Source organism: Lolium perenne, chromosome 7 (assembly GCF_019359855.2).
Source record: "Lolium perenne isolate Kyuss_39 chromosome 7, Kyuss_2.0, whole genome shotgun sequence".
Taxonomy (NCBI): Eukaryota; Viridiplantae; Streptophyta; class Magnoliopsida; order Poales; family Poaceae; genus Lolium; species Lolium perenne.
This window is the reverse complement of record NC_067250.2, coordinates 66,952,944-66,969,592: the sequence shown is the minus strand read 5'-3', so window position 1 is coordinate 66,969,592 and position 16,649 is coordinate 66,952,944. Positions and strand designations below refer to the sequence as shown.

The 16,649-nt window shown below is 47.6% G+C and overlaps 3 protein-coding genes across 3 annotated transcripts; 2 read left to right on the top strand and 1 right to left on the bottom strand.

The window, feature by feature from the left end:
* Window positions 1–2,314: 2,314 nt before the first annotated feature.
* LOC127317205 (putative disease resistance protein At1g50180) lies at window positions 2,315–5,798 on the top strand. The gene is made up of 4 exons (XM_051347727.2): window positions 2,315–2,365; window positions 2,490–4,083; window positions 4,338–5,371; window positions 5,457–5,798. Exons 2-4 carry the CDS (start codon window positions 2,511–2,513, stop codon window positions 5,550–5,552), a joined length of 2,703 nt encoding a protein of 900 aa, XP_051203687.1. The 5' UTR covers window positions 2,315–2,365; window positions 2,490–2,510; the 3' UTR covers window positions 5,553–5,798.
* Window positions 5,799–11,729: 5,931 nt separating this feature from the next.
* On the bottom strand, window positions 11,730–13,547 carry LOC127317207 (cytochrome P450 81Q32-like). The gene is made up of 2 exons (XM_051347729.2): window positions 12,459–13,547; window positions 11,730–12,371 (listed from the first exon to the last, which is right to left on the bottom strand). The coding sequence occupies exons 1-2, from the start codon at window positions 13,386–13,388 to the stop codon at window positions 11,769–11,771; spliced, it is 1,533 nt and encodes a 510-aa protein (XP_051203689.1). The 5' UTR covers window positions 13,389–13,547; the 3' UTR covers window positions 11,730–11,768.
* Window positions 13,548–15,000: 1,453 nt separating this feature from the next.
* On the top strand, window positions 15,001–16,414 carry LOC127315964 (CO(2)-response secreted protease-like). Its single transcript, XM_051346393.2, has 6 exons — window positions 15,001–15,078; window positions 15,163–15,266; window positions 15,561–15,803; window positions 15,903–16,017; window positions 16,105–16,312; window positions 16,386–16,414. Exons 1-6 carry the CDS (start codon window positions 15,001–15,003, stop codon window positions 16,412–16,414), a joined length of 777 nt encoding a protein of 258 aa, XP_051202353.1.
* Window positions 16,415–16,649: the final 235 nt, after the last annotated feature.

Sequence of the window (16,649 nt, the reverse complement as noted above, 5' to 3'; positions counted from 1 at the left end):
GCCCTTCTCAATACTTGATGACATCCTCACATGGGCTATATGAGATCATACTTCTTGATGTATGCTCATGAAAAGATACCTAAATCACATAGACAACACAAATACACATATATAGTGGGTTAGCTCATGAAGCATAGTTGACAAGGATTACCATACCACAAGATCACATGATCCAAAGTGGTACACTTTTTATGCTTCATGTGTTGATCATCTTGAATTCAGTCTTCACTCTTATTCTTGGTCAACCTTGTATCTATTCATGCTCCAGCATAATATATTTTGCAGCACAGATCACGAACGGAGAGTAGCGGTACATCTGTAGATAACCTGCAAGAGAGAACAATTCTTGTCATTAACATTTTTGTCCTTTCTACACAGTCATAGCGACCATATGATGGAAAGGATGACACTTGCTTGGTTCCAAAACGGTGGGAGTGTGACATTTTCGTGGTGGTTATGTCAGAGGCAAGCTCAACTTCTTCCATGCTTTCTTTGCGGCACCTATATTTGCTACAATTTTGTTTTTATGTTTGCTTTGTTCAAAAGCTAAGATATACACTTTACTACCGGGCATAGTTCAATTGATATTTGATATCAAGGTGGAGGATAGTTACATCAGCTCGAATTATCTACATGTATCAGCAATGCTTGATTCTAAAATTTAAAAAAATGATATACCTTTTTTATTGTTTCATTGCCCATCCATGCCCTTCTTCTTCTTTCTATCACATCCTAGCTGCTTTTGTCAGGTGTTTCTTATCTTAATTCTTTGTTGCACGCCTTGGCATTTGTTTGCTGCCTTAAGGTGGATTGTTTTCTCTGATATAGGTTGTGTATGAGGGCGCCTTGTGCGGGTGGTTGCCGGCAGGGCTGGCACCCTTATACGTCGCCTCCTGCGCCTCCACGATGGTATCGCCGTTCGCAAGATGCTGCCGCCGTCGTGTCTTTTGTCCGTGGTGGGCGTTCTGGTAGTGCAGGTTCAAGGCATGGTAGGTCTTGAGATCGTAGGTTGAGCCGTGACTGCTCTGTTTTGTTTGTAGTTCCTGCATTTTCTTTTCCAATCTATATATATGATACACTCTAATGTTCCTTATATATGCACTTTAAAGATTTATTTTGTATACATAAAGTTGGGCAGATGTTCATTTCTTCGGGTGCTTCGGTATAACGATGCATTTGGGGTGGGGGGCAAATGGGCTGGATACACATATATCCTAATGGGCTGGGGGGCGATGGCCCCCCTGACTTCAACATAGCTCCGGCAGTGCATTTTATCGCTGTAAGTTGTAACTATTGTGTTGTGTAATCAGTCAGTGTTGTTCTTTTGTTCACTGTTGTGCAAAAGTAGAAATGGAAGGCGTGTGAGATTTCTTTACTAACATTGAATCTTGTTGTAGCGCTCTACTAAGTATTGAATCTTGCTGTAGCTCAACCGACCAGGTTGGCTTACTTATCTAAGTAGCCTGCTTTCAATAGATTGCGGAATCATAGACCATAAACCTTTCATCTTGCTGCTAACAAATGCCCAGATCAATACTTGACTTAAAACTATTCAAATCTGTGAGCCTGTAAATCATCAAATGTACACATAAGACTACATAACACTTACCATACATGTCAAATAGGTATTACACGGGTGCGGCGTGCCGCCACACCTTCCTTCCTAGTCTACTTGATAACAACCGGAGGTTACGATTCAATCTGTCTGCTCAGTCTTCCGGAGATGCTCATAAAGGTAGGGTGTGTGTGTCCCTTCATAGGAGTAATATATGCGTATGTATGTGAGCGTCTGTGCTTACTATATTTCTCAAAAAATATTACTCATCTATCGTAGGGGTTTCTTTTTTCTCGGGCCATATTTACCAAATAACCAGTATTTCTCGGAACCCACCGGTATAAAGATAGGGACCATTAGGCCCCAAATTTCGGTCGGCCTCGCCCTCCAATTGTTGTGCTTGTTTAGGCTCCATGCATGCATGCAAGCATTAAGGTCAGTGGATGCACGCGTGAGTCATTTATAATTCGTACATAGTATTAGTGGTCGTTGTTGAAGTATCTAATCACATGCATGCTTAGTCACAGTCACTAGTGGTCAAGTGGTCAAAGTTATTTGTCGTGATCCTCCCGTAGCGACGTCCTTAAGCATATATAAATGAATTTAGATATATTATCTCGTATGTACATGCATGCACCTGCACCCGGCCACCGACTTCACACTTTTAACAGCTATTCCTTCCATAGGAAATGCCAACTTGTGCAACGAGGAGGGAGCTAGTTTTGCATATAAAGGGAGCTCCAACCCATGTTCATGCTCGTGCACCTCGCTAGCTTTCCTTCACTAGCTTAGCTCAGTTCGATCTAAGAGGTATGTAAAATTCACCTTCTTCTTCCCCATGTTTCCTCTTCGATATCAGCAACTGCATGCACCAGTTCATTTTCTTCTTGTCGCCACTCCATTCTCAGCTTACGCTATCTTATTTTGGGAACAGCTCGAAGGTATTCATTCATCAATGGCTGAGTCCACGGTAAGCGCCGTGCTTGGAAACATTGGCAGTCTCGTCATCGAGGAGACCAAGTTTCTGTGTGCAGTCACCCTTCAGGTGGCCACCCTGAAAAATGACCTGATGCGGCTGCAGGGCTACCTCAAGGACGCCGACAGCAGACGCCGGTCAGGGAACGATGCACGAGCTGCTACCTTAGTGATACAGATCAGGGCTGCAGCGTACGAGGCCGAGACTGTCATTCAAGCCGCAGATCACATGGAGAAGAGAAACAGGCTGAAGAATGGCTTCTTAGGCGCCATCTCAAGGTATGCTCGCTTGCCGACCGACACGACCACCATTCGTGAGATTGGTGTTGAGATTGAATGTGTGAGGAGCAACCTCAGTGAGATATTTGCCAGTATAGAGAGTCTGGAGATAGTTGATCTAGGTAATAGTAATGTTGTTGAGGATGAGCCTCCAGAAGAGCTTAGCATTCTGCAGCAAACAATCGAAGAGGATATTGTCATGGTTGGTTTCCGGGGTGACTTCACAGAAGTAGTGGAGAAGTTAGTTGACAAAGAGAACAATACTCTTAGTGCTGTCTCCATAGTTGCCATAGGTGGGGCTGGAAAAACAACACTCTCTAGAAAAATATACTCTAGAATGTCAAAACATTTTGAGACTGTCGCATGGGTGACTGCATCTCAAATGTTCAAGGGCATTGATTTACTAAAGGATATTTTGAAACAGATTGTGGATGATATAGATGAGTACAACTTAATAGATCAAATGAGTGAGTATGAAGTGGGAAAGAAGATAAATGATTTTCTGATGCAGAAGAGCTACTTAGTAGTTCTCGATGATTTGTGTGAAGTAGACACATGGGAGCAGATAAATAAAACACTTAAAATCTTTCCAGATGCAAACAATGGTAGTAGAGTTATATTAACAACAAAAAAGAAAGATGTTGCCGATCATGTTGAAATGCGGAACTTTGTTCACACTCTGAAGCACTTGGACGAAGAAGAAAGTTGGGAACTCTTCAGCAGCAAAGCTTTACCATCATACAATAGGCCTGCCATAAATTATGTGCATGCATTTGAGGAGATTGGAAGAAAGCTTGCGAGGAAGTGCAATGGATTACCACTTGCGCTTGCAGTTTTGGGGTCTTATCTATCAAAGAATCTGAATTTACAAACATGGTCTGACATAGAGTTGGGTTGGCCTGTATCGACCAACGATACACCACAGATGATGCGAGACATACTAGCTCGCAGTTACAAAGGCATGCCAAACAGTTATTTTAGGTCTTGCTTGCTCTCTCTTGCCACTTTTCCAGAGGACGATATAATATTTGTATCTGATCTTATTCAATTATGGATAGTAGAAAGCCTCATTCCACATACACCAATTCATACACAAGAAGAAACTGCACATATATATGTAACAGGGTTAGCCGAGAGAAGCTTGGTCCAAATCGTTGAAATAAGCAAGGCACATGGATGGATTGAGAAAATAAAGATTCATGATAATGTGCGTCAGTGGTGCATAGAAGAAGCAAGACAAGACGGTTTCCTAAATATCATCGATAAGTCTACAGGTTATGCATCTTTGCTCTGTTTTCATATAGGACCATTTTCTTATCAATATATATACTATCTCTGTTCATCAAAGGATATCGCAAGTTTGTCTAAATTTATATGTATCTATACACTCTTTAGAATTAAGACAAATCTCCGACATCCTTTTATGGACGGGGCAGTAGGATAATTTTCTATACATAGGTGGTCATCGGCATACTTGACTTAATTAATTCTTGCTAACATATGTATGAACTTCTCAAAATAAATGCAGGCCAAGCTGGTGCACCATCATCATCATCTGATACCATCTTATCATATCGTACTTCCTTTCAGAACACTAGTGCTCAGACGTTACAAGCAACAACTCCTAATCTCCGAAGTTTCTTTGGCTTTGGTCTCTCATCAGTAATTGTTGACCCTAAGCTGAGATTATTGAGAGTTATACACGTCCATGACTCAAGCCTGAAGAATTTCAACAAGGTAATTGGTGAGTGCACTCACCTAAGATATCTCAAGTTGAGAAATTGCAAGGACGTGAGTATCCCTTCTTCAGTCGGACAACTCCTTTACTTGCAAAGTATAGATCTGCGGGGCACAGAATTGGAGAAGGTAGTTCCAAACTCACTTTGGGATATCCCTACTCTAAAGCATGTTTATGTTAGTAAGGTGACTCCACCACCTGCAAGGAGTTCTCTCCAACCAACAGAGCTCCAGACCTTAGCACTAAATCTTGATTCTGCTGGCACTGAATATCCCTACCATGCCATGGCTGCATTCTTGGAGCGAATGACTCGGTTAACATCATTGACCTTGATAGTGAACTCCATGCCTGCCGAGATGATTAAAATATTTGCAAACATGCCTCACCTAGTTGATCTTACCATGTATGAATTCCATGTGCTGGATAAGCTACCTGAGAGCCATCATTTTCCACAAAAGCTACGGCGTCTTTGTCTATACGCCCGTACTATCAACGAAGACCCACTGCCAATCCTCCAGAAGCTTCCCTGCCTTGTGGTGCTCGTGTTGAAGGGGTATGGAGGCCAAACCATGTCCTGCTCGACCCAAGGGTTTCCTGAGTTACAAGAGCTAGAGCTTGCAAGGAATTTTAACACCGAGGAGTGGAGAATGCAGTTTGGGTCAATGCCAAAGCTCACTAGCCTAAAACTTAGGAATTTCTCTAAGATGAAGGAGCTCCCCCAAGCGTTGCTGCATACAAACCTCGGTTACCTGGAACTTACAAGTACCTTCTTGATTTCTCGACAAGACAGCACGCTGAAGGAGCTGAAGCGAAGAAAATGCAAGGTAGCGTAAGGGTGCCCCTGTCTATTCGTTTTAGCTACCTGGCTACAAGTTAATTAATTTTCTTGTCTTTGTTTAAATTTTGCAGGTGAATGATCAGTATAAGAGCAATGGACGCATGGATCTTGTTATGCGAGGGCAGTACCAGGTGGACATGTCAAAATATCGTCTCACCAGGGGTTAATTATTTCCCTGGCTAAGTCCAAATTAATAATAAAAAATATTATTAAAGTAATTACTTATTAAATTAATAAAGCATCCTTTATCGAAGTCCAAATTAATTTTCTTGTGTGTCTGTTTGTGTGACTCTTTGTATTGTAATAATAAAATGGAAATGGGGCATCCTTGTATCCTGGGCTTGATGAGACGGTGATGGACAGTTTGTATTTGTATTTCTCCTGATTAGTTTGTACTACTGTTTTCATAAGAAACTAAAGATGTTTTGTCAGCTGGTCCATGTAGTCATCATGTCATCGGTATGAGCACTCATATCATCTTGTCAGAATAGTACATAATCAAGAGCATATGCTTGTTTAGTAGCTTACATCTTTTCAGCCAGTTCCTCGTCAAGCATGCTCAGATACGCCCATCTGGGAAAAATGAATGGTTGGTGTCCTGGAACAAACAAGTCAATCAACCGCCAACAATTCTTTGTTTCTCCTTTTCTGCTGAACGAATCCTTTTACAGCTGTTCTTCCTAGAGCCCATCCACAATGAAAAGAAAGATACCATAAATATATTTATAAAACAAGTTCCATACACTAAAGACGCAAGACGATGCCTTAGAGAGAGCACACCAATAGACTCAGAGACTGAAGCGAAGAGGTATGCGAACCGAAACACACTTGGGATCAGTAACCCTTGCTGCACTTCTCTCAGCCTGGGTTCAAGAAGATACAAGATTAGAACCTCTGATGCTCATTGTAGAGATAAAATTGCAGGCAAGCACTAGGGTCATGCTTCAGTAATATACTAATACGTGCCAGAACAGCGCATGATGAGAGATCATATTGCATCGGCAGGTGGTGGTGAACAGTTGGGCATATAAGGTGGAAAGTTCAGTCCACCAATGTATCTCACAGATCATATAGTTAATTAAGCTCAAATTTAACTGAATGTATAGAACCTAAAACTTAGCACCCTATTTTCAGATGGAGCAACATTGCACCAGCAGTTACAACAACTTGGTCAGTAATCCATCAACAGGGTAACCAGTGTTTAATTCTTTCCGAACAACGTAACAAGAAACATACCGAACAATGCATGGAGCATACCTACATCACACCAAAAAATTAAGAGAATTTTTCCGTGGACAAACAAACATGTAAAAAACTAAGAATAAAAAGCAGCAGCACGAAGTTGCAGAGCCCTAACATGTTAGACAACTAGCAACTTGTATTACCGGGGGCTAAAGGCCACAATATATAGTACAAAAGACTTGAGGTACAAGAATAGTAAACCTAGACAAATACGAATTCATAGAGACCTAGACCAATACTAATACTCCTTAACAGAGGTATCCTCAGCTGGCAGAGAAGCAGAGCATCTTCAACCCACACACCTTCAATCACGTTCCACATCTTCTCATCACCTGAAACAAACAACGCCTTTATAAAGCCTTTATAAAGCTTCCAGGCATGATTCATTTTTTTCGATAAAAGGAATATATTAATATCAAGAAGATACCAATTACACCCAGCCTCTGCAACAACGCACCACCCTAATGGCACTACGGATGCACACAGCCAAAAAAAGGAAAAAAAAACTAAAAAACAAAAGTCCCGCTATAGTATCTCGGGCCTAACAACAGCAGTACATCCACCGCCAAGACAACACCTGAATTACAGACTCTCCAAAAAACAACCCCTCCAAGAAGGGAACAGTGCTCAAACACCATCGTCGCCCGATCAAAGATCTTAGGTTTTCACCCTGAAGATAGTCCCCGCTCTCAAAACAATGCCTCCACCAAGGCCATTGCCAGGCACAACCAGTTAAGGCCAGACCTTGGGTTTTCACCCTGAAAGGTAGGACTCTGCGCTTCACCTGTGTTGTCGCCCCCACTTTCATACCGCTGCTGTGAAGCCCGGAACACCAAGCCAGTCTCTCAACAGCGCGGAGACTTGAACCTCCCTTAGCTAGTCCTCCCCTCCGCCCTTCATGAAATTCTCTTCTTCGGACTTTCATCATGGATCCATAGTCACTTGATGTCAACACAGAAAAAGAGCTTCACGCCGCTCCCTCCAGAACCAATCGGTCGGAATAAAAGCATGGGTGCGCACGACCGAATACCTCCGATCCAGCAAACTCCAGGCAAAGCACTGTTACATTCGCCGGCGGAGCCTTCCGAAACTCAACCCTCCGGCCAGATCACGAGTCCAGGCCTCCGGTAGGTCCTCCTCTTCACGCAAGAGAGGCCCTAGGACCGCCGCCTTTATACAGGTCGGACCCCCACGTCGGTGACCATCCTGGGCTGGCCAATCCAGCCCTCCACCGGCGACACCATCGCCGGCTTCCATGCTCCTCCATCTCGCCGCCGGATCGCGGTGATAGATCAAAAGATCCACCACCACCAACCGCAGGCCGACCCTCTCCGGCGCAGAAGAGAGCCACCTCCTCCGTTGAACCCAAGGCTGCTGCCCCGGGCGCCCTCGTGACGCGGAAGAAGCCCGAGATCGCCTCCACGACCGACTAGAGGCGGGTGGGAGGGCATGGCGCAGACCGAGGGCCTGGCCGCCGCCCACTACCAGCCCTGCCGGTGTGTTGCGGATGGAAGCCTACGGGAGGGGAGGGGGGACCGCAGCGCAAGAGCCGCCGCCGCCCCATCACCATCCGCGCCGGCCGCCGCCGCGAGCGTCGAGGAAGGGAGAGCCCGTCCGCCGTCCCCCACGCCGGCGAGGAAAGGCCCCCGCCACCGCCACGCCCCATGGGTCGTTGCCCCGGCGGCGCTACCGGTGGCGGCGGCGGCGGTTAGGGTTGGGGAGGGGTCGGGAGAGGAGGCGTCCAGGCATGATTCATAAAGGCTTCCTGTGCAGTTAGTTTTTTTTATCTGCATCTGGTATTGATTTTGTGCATACTGTAACTTTGTTCACAACTCTCTGCATAAATCCCCTTTCTATCTTGGGCGATGCCTTTTTTTTCTACCTTGAGCGATGCCTTTTTTCCCCTGGAGGAACCGAAGAAATGGCCTATTATACTTGAGCATCTCGATGAGTGATGGCTTGACACCCTTGAGGATATTGTTGAGAAAGTGTTTGTTACCCTTGGGGATCTCCTCCATTTCAGCATTAGCATTCATGAACAAATTTCTTCTGCTACCAGGCAATAACATCTCTGGATTGGTGAGCAGTAAGTATATCATGTATTTGGATATTTCTCTACATCCTGTGGTCGTTATTTTTTTCTTCGAAAATTCCACCAACCTATTAATAAGCACAAGTCTGTTGCCTTGTGTTAGAGAAGGACACTCTCATCAAATGGCCTGCTTAAGGTCCATCCCAAGGCTTGGTAACATCCTTTATGCTGAATAATTCATTCGCCCTTGTGATCACTGAACCTTCTATAAATAGGAACATCTAGTTTGGTGGCTCACGTATTAGCACACGTACCACTGAATATTGGTTTCAGACGTGTACTATCTGGTAATAAGTGGACAGCGTGGTTACACTTATGCCAAAGATTAATGATGGTTAATTTAAATAATGAACCGGACTGTTTTATGTGGAAGCTAACAACTAATGGGTTGTTTACAGTCAAATCTATGTATGAGGATCTTATGAATGATCATACAACGTACTTGCGGAAATATCTTTGGAAGATGAAAATCCCCCTAAAAATTAAAATTTTTATGTGGTTCCTAAGTAATAAGGTACTATTAACAAAAGATAATCTAGCAAAGAGACAATGGAATGGGTGTACTAAATGTGTTTTTTGCGGAGAACAAGAGACGGTGGAACACTTATTCTTATCGTGTCCCTTTGCTAAACTAATATGGCGAACTGTTAATTTCACTAATAATCTCCCTCCGCCAACCAATATTACAAATATGTTTGGAAATTGGTTAAACGGTGTTGACAAACAATCCAAGGTTTTAATTCACATTGGCGTATCAGCCTTATGTTGGTCAATATGGAGATGCCGCAATGATATAATTTTTAACAACAAGAAAAATTTCAATTTTTTACAGGTGATCTTCTCCATGGTGCATTGGATCCAACTCTGGGCTCTCCTTTCACCGCAAGAGCAACAGGATGTCATGGCTTCTGGATGCACACGGCTCCAGATGGTCGCTCAGGATATCTTGTGCCGGGCTGGCTGGCAGCATATTAGTCGACTAGAGGATGCTTAGTCACTTTGTGCTGTTTTCCTTTTTTCGCTGGTTGATTTTTGTATCAACTTTAAGCGAACCTTGAGATGTAATAAGTACTTCTGAACAAAATATGCTGGATGTTAATAAAAGGCTGTGTGCATCATCACGATGCAGAAGCCGGGTTTATCCCTTTTCAAAAAAAAAAAAGGAACATCTAGTTTGTGTTTCATCCACCAACCTTTCACGTGTCTCAGAATCAACATGGTAATTCTAGCAGATGAGGCGCATGACTTCATGCACCAATATTGGTCAACAAAGTCTTTGCACTTGAAGAAAATCAGAAGGCACATATTTTTAGAGTGCTTTTTGTTGCGGGAAAAGAACCCTACACGGTTATATATTGGGCAAGCATGCTAGACAACGTTACTGTCATAGCAGACTCCCGACTCTGGAGGAAAACATCCAACATAGCAGTACAACAGAATAGGCATAGGTAACCATGACATCATCAACATTATAAGCGTATCTAACTCTTGTGAAGAGGCCGATGGCTGCAAATGGCATACTCCCTCCGATCTCTTTTAATTAACTCAGATTTAGTACAACTTTATACTAAATTTGAGTTAATTAAAAAGAACCGGGGGGAGTAGGTGAGAATCATATGTAACCAGCAAGAATTTCCACAACTTGAGTCTTTTCCTCGCTTTTCATCTTTATTTTGGTATAGAGAATATCAAATGTGCTGGCTAACCCGTCTTGCAGCCAACCATATGCAGTCTGCATCATCAACACAAAGAAGGATTTTACAGTACCTAATCATTGACATTACTCAGCCCTGGGACGGGTACCTCCTCGCGTCGTCTCCTCTAGGCGACCGCCGTCGCCTCCCACACCCTCCCTCCCTCTCCCCGCTGCCCCCGGAGGCTGCTGCCGGCGAAGCCGTGCATCGCCGGTGATGGGGGCGGTGGGGATCTGCTCATGGGTCCCCAGGTGTAGCGGAATGGAGGCAGGCTGCTGCGCGAGGGGGGGGTGGTCCCTACATCTGGCGGTACGGCGGTCCTCCTCCCTCTCACCCTCCGCCCGCCCTCGCTGGCGCTTGGATGGCCGCAGGCGGGGTGCTGCGCGTCGCGACCATGTGAGGGACCACGTAAGCCAGGGCGGGGGCCCTGGATGGCGGAGCGGGCGGCGTGTGTCCTGGCGGCGAGAGACGTTTGCCGGTGATGTTGACCACCCTCCTTGGTCGTGCGGGCAGCGAGGGGACGGTGGACGGTGGTTTTTGTGCGGGGTCACCTTGTTGACCCCCGCCAGATCTGAAGACGACGACTCTGCACCACGTTGATCCCATCCCCTTGGCTTCGATTCCTCCGGATCGGGAGCCCTCTCGGGATGGTGGGGCTGAGGCTCTGTCTGGGAGAAATCCCTGGCCGGCGGTGGCGGCCCGACATTGGCGACGCTGACGCCGCTTTCCCCTCCTTCGCTATGAAAACCCCATATCCTTCGGATTGGGCGGCGGCGGCGCTCTGGCGTCGTTTCCCCTCTTGTAGGCGCCCGCCTTGGGTCAATGGAAGGGGGTCTATCTGTGTTGTGTGTGGTCTGGTCTGCCTGTGGCGGTATCTACGGAGGAGCTGCGGTGGCATGTTCGGTTTGGCCTTCATGGCGGTGCGGCTGCTATCTTCTTGACGTGTCTTCGGTGGTGACTTGGTCTATAAGCTTGCGGCTTGTTGACTGGGTGGTGTGGTGGTGGCCGGAGACGCCGGCCGGGCAGCTCGCATGTAGAGATGGTCGTGCTCAAGGCTCTCTTCCCCGGCGATTGGCCCTATGTTGTACATGAGGGATTTGCATTTGTCGGTCAAGTTGCCAATTGCACCTGGACAGGAGCCGACTGGATTGGCTTATGAAGTTTAGTCGCAATTGCAGGCACAAAGCTAGCTCACATCCAACTCGCCGCAACAAAACAAAGACGCACACATGATTTGGTGCTCTGCCAACAGCCATAGCTGTTCTGATTTTTTTCATTGCTTGTTGATCTCACAACCGATGCACAGGAAAGCCCTCACAAATTTCGTTTCCTTGTGAAACATGCGGACGGGTCCATCAAGCAGAAGACGAGAACAAATGGTAGACAAATTCTCGGGGCCGGCACACAGAAGCCAACGGCGTGGCCATTGGCATGCTCAGACCGGCACCTTCGGCCATGTCAACGGCGCCGGCATCCCACTCGAAGCACTGCACCAGCGCTGCAACTGTCGAGCCAAGAAGACGCATCGCCAGCCCTTCCGCGGGGCACCTCCTCCGGCCGAGCCCAAACGGCATCATGGGGGCAGCGCCGGCGTCCAAGAACCGCTCCGGCCTGAACTCTTCCGGGGAGCTCCAGAGGTTGGCGTCCCGGTTGATCGCCCACGCGTTCACGAGGACCATCGTGCCGCGGCGGACCCTGAAGCCTCCCACCGTGCAGTCCTCCATGGCCTCGTGCGCCGGGATGAGAGGGCCGACGGGGCAGAACCGGAGGCTCTCCTTGACAACGCACTGCAGGTAAGGGAGGTTGGCCATGTCCGTCTCGTCGACGAGCCGTCCCGTGCCAACGTTGGCGTCTATCTCCTCCCTCGTCTTTCGAAGCAGCTCCGGGTGCGTCATCAGCAACGCCATCGTCCACTCGATGGTCAGCGCCGTCGTGTCCGTGCCAGTTGTGAACAGTATCTGAAATTGTTGCCAAACATGTACGTCTTGGTTGGTAACTTTGTATGGTTAAAACACTTAGCAGAACGTGATTGCTGCTACACTCACCAGGACGATGCCTTTGAGGATGGTGTCGGTGTAGTACTCGGGATCGATCTTTTGCAGCGCCAAGAGCTCGTCGATGACGCTCTTCCTGTCCCCGGTACTACCGGCGTCGGGCCTTCGCCTGTGGTCGTCGATGATGCCTCCAACGAAGGCGTCACGCCACGCCTGCAGCCTCGCATGCGCCGCCTCGATGCCGCGGAGACGGTCGACCCACCCCAGCGCCGGGAAGAAGTCCCCGACGCTGGGCGCGCCGACCACCTTAAATGACTCCTCCACGAACAGCTGGAACACGCGCGCGTCGCCGGCGTGCCCGTCCGCTGTCACCACGCGCAGCATCGTGTTCAGAAGCAGCTCGAAGAGCCTAGGACGGAGCGTGACCTCCGCCCCGCCGCCGCCGGTGTCCTTGACCAGATTCTCCACGAGGGACGTGACCTCGGCGAGGCGGTCGGCCGCGCGCTCCTCGAGGCGGGGCGCCGAGAAGAGCGTGCCGGCGAGGATCCGGCGCAGGAGACCCGAGTGGGCGTTGTGGGAGGCCCAGGTGAGCGCTGTGTAGTTGTACCCGAGGTGCTTCCCCACGAGCAGCCGCGGCCGGCCCGCGAGCGCGGCGTCGTGCGCCGTGAAGCACTCCTCGGCCGCCGCGTGCGTCGACACGAGGAGCGCCGGGCGCGCGCCCAGCCGCAGCGACACGAGCGGCGCCGGTGCTCCGCCACTCACCGAGGCGGCCAGCGTGGCCAGCGACCGGTGTAGCGGCTTCTTGATCAGGTGGAGGTGGCCCAGCAGCGGGACCGACGGGGGGCTCGGTGCGCTTCTCCCATGACCCCGTCGACTCGATAGAACAAAAGTGAGCACGACACCGGCCATGAAGACGATGAATAGCAGGAGAACGCCGCCATTGTTCATTCCGGTGGTCGCGTCAATGGTTAGCATTGGCATCGCCTTGTAAATTTCAGACCATGCCGCTTGGCCCTCGCTATATGACGAATCTACCTCCAGTGCATAGAAATAAGCCCCGGCCGGCCGTGTCTATAAAATGGAAGACTCGCGCGCGTTCTAGTCGTTCAAAATCGCCCACAAGAGAACCATGCACTTCTGCTTCGGTGCTCCCCCCTTGGCAAAAGTCTGACCTCGTTAAAGATAAGAACGGTAGATCTTTTCATACCCCTTCGTAAGCGGGGCATGATCGTAGAATTTAAAAGTCTGACATATACGTACAACCCCTCTAGAGACCAGTATGGTCCGTGTTGTTTTGTAGGATTATTTTCTGTACGTATAGTATACTACTACGATCTTATACGTGTACCAAAAAGGCAAGAGATATAAAAGTGTCGTGGGCATCTTCGCCTGCGTCGCCCCACCCATTTCCCCAAATCAGGAACGGAAATACCATATGTATACAGACAACATGAGCTGAATATAGGATTCAGCTGGTCTAAGATAGGAAAACAAAACAAAAAATAACCGTCAACTTGGATTAGGGGGGAGCACTGGAGCATACCATGACCAAAGACTAGCTTCTGCTGCTCACGTCACGGGTCGATTCCTCACTCTCACTCCATATCGAGAATCATGTTTTCGGCGCGTGCCCACCCACCCCTTGTTAAAAATTTGTGCTCCATAAGGTTACAAATTTCTGAAATACGGTGAGGTATGCATATGCTGTCTTTAGAGTTAAAATAAAAAGAAGGATGTGTGTGTTTTTTATGTCTTATGCCTACTTTTTTTTTAACCCGCTGTCCCCAACTACTTGCCAAAGATTAATCTAGATTCGGTTCATCTGGATATATAAATCAGTGACATCAAATTTGCGACAGAGAGTTTTTATTTTACAGTTAAAAAACGAACAGATACATGCATCTGTTGTGTGTTATCTATGTGCATACTTGCCTTCCGTAAGAAATGGTCACTAACTCACTATGAATGGGTTATCCGTTAATCATACATTTTGCCATTTGACCAAGTAGTCATTGGTTATGTCTGAACTTATGCTCCATGTTTCTCAGTTTGCATTGTGGCCAGGTTGTGCCTTAACTTATGCTCGGCGAAGTTGATATTCTGTTTGTCTTGAACAACTGTTTCTCAAAGAAATGCATGATTCACACCTAGAGCATGTGCAATACTAGCTAGAACTGAAGTGGTCCAACAAAACTTTGTTCCTTTTCTCTGCCTAGATCCAGCCGGTTCAATACACTTGAGAACCGTGGCTTCGAGCGAAGCATTGCTAGCGTAGCGTACTAAACACAAGCACCTTGCGTGCAGGGCGGCAAAAGCTGACCTGCCGATGAAGACGACGCTTCTTCCTTTTTTTGTTCTTTGATTGAAGACGACGCTTCAAGTGGATGGAGGACAGGGCGTCGGTAACGCTGCTCACGGCCGGCGGACGAGTTGGCCCAGAACAGCGCGCGGCAGCTGGAGGATCACCGCCCGGCGCGTCGTGGACTCGTCCGGCTGCTCCGCCGTCGGGTGTTTGGGCGCTCGCTCACTATGGTAGGGCCACTATGGTAGACGGCCGGGCCTGACAGCCGTGGTGAACGCGGCACCATGGATTATGACGGTCGCGGCAACGACCATAGACCGCGACTTCGAGTCGGATGTCGTGTTGGGTGGAAATCGCAGCGCTGTCAAAGTATGCCTTAACTTGCTATGCATCCTGACACTAACAATTTCTTGGTTAGTATTTACTCAGCTTTGTTCGTTCACATCAACGCAGGTGGGAGCTATAAACTTCTCCAAATTAGACAAATCCCCGAAATACCCGTTGATCACAGGTGCATCAGCAAAGTCTAGTTCTGCTTCTCGAATTGAGTCAGCAAGGTATGTACACGGGTATATATGAACGGAACCAATCAAGTTAGCAAAGCAGCAAAATGAATTCCAATGTGCTATTATGAATGGGCGAATTTACTTTATATATCATTCATGCTGGGTCTTCGTGAACTGCACTAGTCTTAGGCGTACACTAAAGCTTAGCCTCTTAGGACATAATCTAACTGAAGTTTTTCAACGTAGAGTTCTACTGATAAGCTTCAGTTTACCGGTACAGCAATGTACGTCCTAATCTTGCCCACAATATTTCTCATGTATCCTCTTCTCCTATGTTTGCCGTAGTCACTGCGAACCCGGAACTCTGGACGCCAGCAAGATCAAAGGCAAGATCGTTTTGTGCAACCACTCGCAGAGTGACACGTCAAAGATGGTGAAGGTCGAAGAGCTCCAGAGTGCCGGGGCGGTGGGATCCATCTTGGTGAACGACGCCGAGAGGTCGGTCACAACCGCCTACCTCGATTTCCCGGTAACGGAGGTCACTTCTCAGGCCGCGGCGGACCTTTACAAGTACATTTCCTCCACAAGGTAATCATCTTTCTTATGCATCAACCATATTCCAAATAAGCACAAGCCGTCCCCGTTATATACCAAGCTAACGATATCTCCCAAAATGCATGAGCTTAGTGAACCTGTCGCGACGATCACGCCGAGTATTACCGTGACAGAGCTCAAGCCGGCACCCGTCGTGGTCTACTTCTCGTCTAGGGGTCCGTCTGCACAAACGGGGAACATCCTCAAGGTTCCTGCACCTCATCAAACCTGGGGTGATCGACATTAACAGCCTTGTGTGTATGCAATTTAACGAATCCATATATGCATAATGCAGCCGGACGTGGCTGCCCCGGGGGTGAACATCGTTGCGTCCTGGATTCCAACGTCGTCACTTCCGGCCGGCCAGAAGCAGCCATCGCAATTCAACCTCATCTCCGGGACATCAATGGCCTGCCCTCACGTCGCCGGGGCTGCGGCCACTGTCAAGGCCTGGAACCCGACGTGGAGCCCGGCAGCCATCCGGTCAGCCATCATGACAACAGGTACAAATCAATTGTGTCCATGACAGGGTCTCAATTGAGTTTCCATCCTCACTGATTCTTGTGTCCATGACAGGGTCTCAATTGAGTTTCCATCCTCACTGATTCTTGGAGCCAGAAAATATTTCATGTATGCTATTTCCAGAGCCGTGTGCATCGAATGATGCAGAGGCAGAGGCTGCCTCATTTAAGAAAAAACGGTGCAATTTTGATGTTTTTTGTTTCTCTTTGTCACTGATTAGCAACAGGTGGAGGCCAACGGCAAGGCATCTTCAAGATTATATTAAATAATTTAATGCATATCTCTGCATTGAAAAGTTCATTTTAGTTATAAGTTTAA

Excerpts from the sequence above, each read along its gene's own strand:
- LOC127317205 (XM_051347727.2), top strand. The coding sequence starts at position 2,511 with ATGGCTGAGTCCACGGTAAGCGCCGTGCTTGGAAACATTGGCAGTCTC. Across the intron at positions 4,084-4,337 it reads TATCATCGATAAGTCTACAG|GCCAAGCTGGTGCACCATCA; the intron begins GTTATGCATCTT and ends AAATAAATGCAG. Across the intron at positions 5,372-5,456 it reads TGAAGCGAAGAAAATGCAAG|GTGAATGATCAGTATAAGAG; the intron begins GTAGCGTAAGGG and ends TAAATTTTGCAG.
- LOC127317207 (XM_051347729.2), bottom strand. The coding sequence starts at position 13,388 with ATGCCAATGCTAACCATTGACGCGACCACCGGAATGAACAATGGCGGC. Across the intron at positions 12,372-12,458 it reads TCCTCAAAGGCATCGTCCTG|ATACTGTTCACAACTGGCAC; the intron begins GTGAGTGTAGCA and ends CAACAATTTCAG.
- LOC127315964 (XM_051346393.2), top strand. The coding sequence starts at position 15,001 with ATGACGGTCGCGGCAACGACCATAGACCGCGACTTCGAGTCGGATGTC. Across the intron at positions 15,804-15,902 it reads AAGTACATTTCCTCCACAAG|TGAACCTGTCGCGACGATCA; the intron begins GTAATCATCTTT and ends GCATGAGCTTAG. Across the intron at positions 16,313-16,385 it reads GTCAGCCATCATGACAACAG|GGTCTCAATTGAGTTTCCAT; the intron begins GTACAAATCAAT and ends TGTCCATGACAG.